At 36.9% G+C, this 7,197-nt stretch overlaps 1 protein-coding gene across 2 annotated transcripts in view; it reads left to right on the forward strand.

The window, feature by feature from the left end:
• Positions 1-4,378, forward strand: part of PLCZ1 (phospholipase C, zeta 1) — a 57,243-nt gene extending 52,865 nt beyond the window's left edge. For both annotated transcript variants that reach the window (XM_010566111.1, XM_010566113.1), the window contains 2 exons: positions 1,173-1,322; positions 4,221-4,378. In XM_010566111.1, coding sequence (XP_010564413.1) covers positions 1,173-1,322; positions 4,221-4,303 — 233 coding nt within the window. In that variant the 3' untranslated portion in view covers positions 4,304-4,378. The remainder of the gene's footprint in view (positions 1-1,172; positions 1,323-4,220) is intronic.
• Positions 4,379-7,197: the final 2,819 nt, after the last annotated feature.

The following is a 7,197-nucleotide window of genomic DNA, read 5'->3' on the forward strand; positions in this document are numbered from 1 at the left end:
CAGCTTTTTTATGCTGAACATGATGTTATATGGCTTGGGGTACCCGTTGGGTCTGTTGGGGTCCCAGCTGTGTCTCCTCCCAACTTCTTATGCACCCCAGCCTCCTCGCTGGGATGGGGAGGAGGGGGTTGCAGCATGAGAAAGAGATAATTCCTTGACTCTGTGTGAGCTCAGCTCAGCGACAGCTAAAACATTGGTGTGTTATCAACAGTGTTTCGGTCACAAATCCAAAACATAACACCATAGGTGTTGATAGGAGAAAAATTAACCCTATCCCAGCCAAACCCAGTACACTAATTGGTAAATTTAAAGACATTTTTTTCTGAAGAAATTTCTGTGACTTCTTCACTTACTTCATATGAAGTTTCTAGTAGGACTAGTCCCTTAATTGCTTAACGGGTGAAGTGTGGACTCTTCGTAGTTGTCTTCGAGCATTCCCTCACCTTTATCATACAGATCTTCTTGATGTCTCAGACTAAAAGTTCCCTGTGATCTCCCTTCTTCTGTGCCTCTGCCTTCCATTTTTCCTTTTTCCTTTTTGTAGATGGCTGCTGTTTTAAATCTGCCCCTGAATTTCTTTGTTCTCTGTATGAACATTGCTCAAGACAAAGCACCCCCCCTCCTGTTCCACATCCTCTTCTTGTATTTTTAGTCAAGTTATCGCTTTACTACCTTAATGTATTTAGCTCCTGCCTCATTTCCAACACTGTGAAAGGAGAAGCTTTTGCAAAACTGTGAAACTGGTATGGCTATAGGAAAAATTTAAGTTGAGCAGAAGGTCTTAACCTGGCAATCGTTGTCCCATTTTGCGCTCTTCTGAGAGACAACACCAACTTTCTTAGGCTTTTGATTTACATTATTACTTAGCTAATACATGACAAATCCTTAGAAGGGGCTGGCCTGCATGCTGTAGGGAAGTCCCAAGCACGCTCTGTTAGCTTCCTTCTGAGAGCTTCCCTCTGACAGTTTTAACTTAATCTATACAAAAGATGTGACCTATATACCATTGCAGTCAGTGGGAGTCTCATTATTTATTTAAATGGGCACAGAAATCTAGGGAAAAAGAACAAATCTTTACCAGTTCAGACTAGTGATAGCACATAGAATAATTCAGATATTGAGTAGAAAAAATGAAATGGTATTTTGATACTGTGTATTTTCTTTTTCGTTAGCTTTGAGCCCTAGATGGGATGAAACTTTCTCTTTTACTGTCCAAGTTCCAGAACTGGCACTGATACGCTTCTGTGTGGAGGATGAGATATCTCTGGTTGCAAATGAATTCCTTGGTCAATACACTTTACCACTGCTGAGCCTGAGTAAAGGTAACATTTTTGTGAGCCATCTATAACAGCTCAAAAAATCTACATCATTCCAGGTTTTTATCATTATTGTAGTATTGACAAAGTACAGCATTATATTCATTTCCTAAAGGAGAATTGTAAAACCATACCTAAAAATGGCACTCTAAGTCATTGTAGTCTCTGAATGCAAATCCACAGTATAGAAATCAAAAGAATATTAATGACAGTTAATTATTCCTACTGCAGTATTCCATTCTAGATAGAAACTGCTCAGACAGTATTTTTAACTCATTATAATAGCAAACAGGAAGAGAGATTAGTCAGAACTACTATCAAAGTAAGAGTTTTGTGTATTTTCTACTCAGGCTCAAAACCCAATACAAGCCAGATTAAAACAAAATGAAAAAAACCCCAAAACCTCAGGTAACCTATCTGCACCTTTTCGGAGTGGAGAATGAAGAATATAAATTAAGCAAAATATTTATGGTATTTTTCTTAGTAGTGTTTCTTTTACTACATCAGTATAGCTTCTGAAATCTTGCATGATTAATAGGCTGCACATAAAGAGCAGACACAGAAGTCAGTAGGCCAAGGAGAAAGGCTTATGTGAAATGGCTGTTTACTATATTGAATTTCCAAAGCTATTTCTGACAAAACAAACAAACAACATTTATTAGTGAATGAAGATGTGAAGGCAAAAGGTTGGGCAATGTGCCTTTTTATTAAGCTTAACAGGGTTTTTAATGGCTTTTTCTTTCCAGGTTCTGAAGTCATAAAGCTGTTTGTGAATCTTAGCTGAGGTTGAGGAGTTACACAAGAACAAAGACATTACTGTTAAAGCAGACTTGCTTTTCTCCAATGTGAATTTTTACACCGATCACCTTTTACTTTCCTTTCATTTATATATTTCAGGATAATGAAAAAAACCACAAACCCCTGACAACTCACGATGTCTGAGACAAATTTAAATAGCAGACACTAAAACTTACATATGCTCGTAAAATCATCAATTTCTTTTTTTTTTTTTTTTTTTGTTGTACAGTTTTTCAGTATGTCTCTAATGTGCCTGTATGATTCATTTCAGTCACAAATTGGGGATTCATATTTTGGAAAAGTAAAAGCATGCAGATTCTACAGGAAAGCTTTTAAGTGGAGTAATTAAAAATGCTAGGAAATGAGTGTAGGTACAAAAGCTATAAACACTGCCAAACACATTGCACCAACACCCACTTAATGTAAAAAATGCAAGATGCCATCAAGATGCTCAGAGGCATAAATGAAATGCTAAGAGATGAACTGACAGATAATATCAAAGTTTATTGCAGTGCTTAACATTGAGACCTCTGGATTCCAGATCTGGAACCATGGTTTTGCTTTAGGGGCCTAAGCACCCTAAATAGTGAAAGGGGAAAACAATGTGTCTTGCAGAGAGAGTCACAACAGTCTAGATTTCTTAGGAAAGAACTGTCTAAACCATGCTGAAGAGTGAGTTAGGATTTAAATCTTACTCTTCACAGTTCCAATTGCTTTAATCTGCACTACAGGACTATCCCTCCTTCCCTAGGATTCATAACCCTGAGGTGTCCCTGAGAGCAAGTTGCTTCCAAAAGCTGAGCAGTGATTACATCTTTTTTTTTTCTTTGATAGGCAGTGGGACAAAGTTGTGCCATTGCCACCCTCTCCTGCGTTATCTCTTGAAAGGATTCAAATGTATATCATCACTGCCTGCCTTTCCCCAGCAGCAGCCTCCCACCTCAGTTGCAGATTACACTGGGGAAGAATGCCTGCTGCCCACCTGTAGCAGTATTTGATTTTTCATGCAGTGATTAAGTAGGTATACTCAGAGGGGCTGAAGGTGAGAATAATTCCCTACCTGGGTGGTTAAAGGCAAGAGGAGGGGGGTCCTTGGTTACAGTCCCTGTCCCAACAAGTCTGCCCTGTAGAACTCTAACACAGGACAGGAATTCAATTATTACTGCTGTTATCACTGGATCAATGAATAGTTAATTATTTCATACAAATTGGAACAATTTCAATAAAAAAGAAGTTTTACTTCTCTCAGGACACTTTGCAGGCTATTCTGTAGGTAGGGGCTAGAACACAATCTTTAGAAATGAGTCTTAGTCCCTGGAGTGTATCTTTGGATAGGAAATAAACCAAGTCTTCCACATACTGTGTGCATGCTGTAAAAGTTGATCTCGGATGCATATTGCCTGGAGTCAGCTTTAACATCTGCTGTCCAGAAGCTGAACTTTAGATGCCAGGTGAACTTTTATGTTGTATAAAAGGATTGTTTTGTTTTGCAAGCAGGTAAGTTAATTAAGTTTGAAGTTGAGTACTATAGCTTCTCCAAATGCTTCAACAACCAGATGAACTTGTAGTTTCTAGGCATGCTGGGAATCACTCATATGTAAAAAGAGATCTTAACAGACTTACTTAAGATGTCATGGTAGAAGATCTTACACTATGCTTTTTTTTTTTTCTGCCTCAGCTGGACAGTGCATTACTGCTGCAATACCATTCTTTCTTCCCTAAGGCACTATCACTGTTGATTCAGAAGTTATTTAATTTGCTATCAGAATAATGCGTACAGCGCATAACATCTTTGGATGTTAAAATGTATGCTTTCCCCATGCTTAAATATCATTGGGCTGAAAGTCTTCAGTTTGAAAAAACACCACATTCTGAAAGACACTGGAGTTTTTCACTCTGTGTCCAAAAATGCCAGAATTAAAATACTGTATATGTAGAGGAGAAAACCAGTAGAAATGGGATTTGGGTTCTGTATCATTTCAGTTTTAAAGAGTTATTTAGAGAATCAGAAATTATGCTTTATTTGCATAGTAGATCATAAAACCACTCCATCATAATCTTTGTGTTTGTGTTTAATGCACTAATAAAGTGTCATTGTATTTATAGGTTACCGTAACGTTCCCCTGTTGTCCAAAGATGGTGGCAATCTTGAACCTGCATCACTGTTTGTTCATATCTGGTACTATTAATGATGCTCTGCAGTAGCAGTTGTTCTGGAGGATAACACCCCGCTCAATAAAGCAACGTCACTAGGCTTGCAACAACCCAGTGGTCTGTTTTCCAGAGCGGCATGTTCTCAATGATTTTGTTAAGCTAATGGGACTTCTTGTGTGAGTAAATGGTATCCTGAATAAGTAATGGTTACTGACATTGGCCCTACCATTACTTAGAACTAATTCATAAAGACTGAAGGTTTTTTTGACACTTTTAAAATTCAGGTAATTTCAAAATTATGATTAATTACTTTGTGAGAATAATAGTCTAATATTTATGATCTGAGACTGCAAAATTATAAGCATATTACATTGACATTTTTATTTGTATTGAACAAAATTTCTTACCATTGTATCTTTCCAAGGGAACAGGAAAAATTACACACACAACGTAAATTTTTAATAACAGCAGCTTCTGATTGGGCTATAACTCTTTAATGTCCACTGTAATTTTGCTACCTGAAAAAATAGTTTTGAGAAAAAACCCAGCACTTAAAATGATCGGATGATAATATTGGTACCTTTTCTTAGCCTAGTCTTGAACATCCTGCTGCTAAAGAAAGGCAAATACTTCACAGACTGATTTGTAAAGGGCTAAGTTCCTCATAGCAGCAGGAAACTCAGCATACATCTTACTGTGAACTCAGGAAGCACAATGCTTTGAGGTGGACTACAAGAATTTTAGAAAAGGCAAGGGTTGATTGGGTGATTTAAGATCTCTGAGGACAACTTCTTGCCTGAGATCTTGCCCATAAGACACAACTTTCCCATCTTCCTTACAAAGCTGAGGTATTGTTCAGCTTCCACAGGACTATATCTACTCAGTTAATTGCAGACTTGTTACTCAAACATGGCTTTTTTTTAAAAAAAAAAAAAAAAAAAAAAAAAAAGTTAGGTTTCTTTCTTCAATACCAAACAGTATTGCTTATGTTTGCAGACAGTTCTGACAATATTATATTTTAATGCTTTTTTTTATTTAATGCCATTTTAATGGTATTTTATCTAATGGTGCTCTAAGATGGAAAATCACCACATGTAGTAAACAATGATTAGAAAATGTCACAGGAAATAACACTATTAGAAAATTGCATTATAGTTATAATAAGGAAACGAAGACAGTAGACTAAGAAGAACCTAAAATCGATATTAAACTGTAAGGTCAGGTAATTTGATAACATTTTAAGCTGACCTCAATGTGTTTTCTGTGCTTGAGTGACAGGTCACTTGATTCTTCACCCAGGAGACCCTAGAATCTAAAATGTTAAGACTTACTGATCTTTGTAGTGATCATATCTGTATGCCAGCCAATATACCTTTCATGTGGTAAATATTTTATAGCTTTTTTCAGCTCTGAAGTATACTACTAATATTAATATTCAAGCAGAGCTCCCCCCACCTCCCCTTATTGAGGAGGAGTTTAATTTCCCCAGGCAATCTGGTGTATCTATTCTCAGATAAAATCTGACCAAGTGACACAGTCAATTGGTTTGATGCTGAGGAAAAACTCCAGCTTATTTAGTTTCCTAAATAATGTTCCTAGTCCCATTTCAGGAGCTTTATACAACATTACCTTCTGAAGACTGATTTGTGAGTGTCCTTTGGGAGAAGGTGGCAATTATCTTCAGCTTCTGGCATTATTATCCCTCTGTTGACCACTTTTCCACCTGGTAGGACAACTGTCAGACCTACTTAGTATATGGTAACTTAAAATTTTACAGCATATCAGATCACAAATCAACACATCTCCTGTGCTTTAAAAATATGCCCTTGGTCCTCGAAAGGGGTGTGTGTGTGTATATGTCAGCTATGTGTGCGTAACAGGCTGGCAATAACGGACAGTTCATTATGGCTGCTCACATGCTAAATGTTTAAAGATGTGCTTAAGTGCTTCCTCAATTTAGGTAAAAACGCTTTGAAGAACAGAGCCCGTAATTAGCCTCAGCGAACTCAAAGGAACCACTCACGTTCATTGTTTAGTATGTGTATATACATTTTATAGCCCTGAGGTCAATGCATGTATTGACTTGATTACCTTACGTAGCATAACAGTGCAATGTGGTAAGACTGGTGAACAAAGATTCCATGTAGCATGATCTTAAATAAATACCACACTGAAAGCTCACATTCAATATGTTTTATTTATTTGTGACTATTAGCTTTTCCCTCCTCCTTTCTCCTCACAAATCACCAGTTATATCTGCTTCTTGGATATCAGAATAAAAGAAACAATGACATATCTTATTGACAAATTAATATCCTGGACTGAATGCTACATTATATAAAAAGTTAAAAGCACACCAACATACACTGCACAAAATGTATAAAGTGCAAAGCTTTTAAGCTCTTTTTTAAAATAAGGTATTGATTGTATAAGATTTAACATGAAATTTGCTAGACATCTGAAATGTATTGGCAGCCAGGGAACCATTCCATGGTTCTCTGGTGAAATCATCATATGCAGTGGGGTCATAGCAGATGCTGATAAATTACACCACTATCAGCATTGTTTCAACACAGTCAGTGGAATTAATGGGCAAAGACTTAGGCCTCACACTTTGATGTGTACAGAATTTAGTATTTTTACAGTACTATTTAATATGAACAAACCAAAAATCTTTATTGCCATCGAAAGAATTTCCTGCATGCTGCTACAAGTTCTTAGCATGTGATTTCTTAAACTCATACTGAGAGGAATTTGTTGCAGGAAGATGGTAGCAATTTTAAGACAACAGCCTTATGATTAGAAATGTTAAGGTGTGTGATCAGCAGATGACTGCATATTCTCAAGGGCAACTGAGACAAAATGTACCATGGGGAAATGGGATAAAGAAACATTAGTGGATAAATAATTGAATTAGCTTAGACAACAT

The sequence above is a fragment of the Haliaeetus leucocephalus genome, unplaced genomic scaffold (genome assembly GCF_000737465.1).
Source record: "Haliaeetus leucocephalus isolate CR32 unplaced genomic scaffold, Haliaeetus_leucocephalus-4.0 Scaffold206, whole genome shotgun sequence".
Lineage (NCBI taxonomy): Eukaryota > Metazoa > Chordata > Aves > Accipitriformes > Accipitridae > Haliaeetus > Haliaeetus leucocephalus.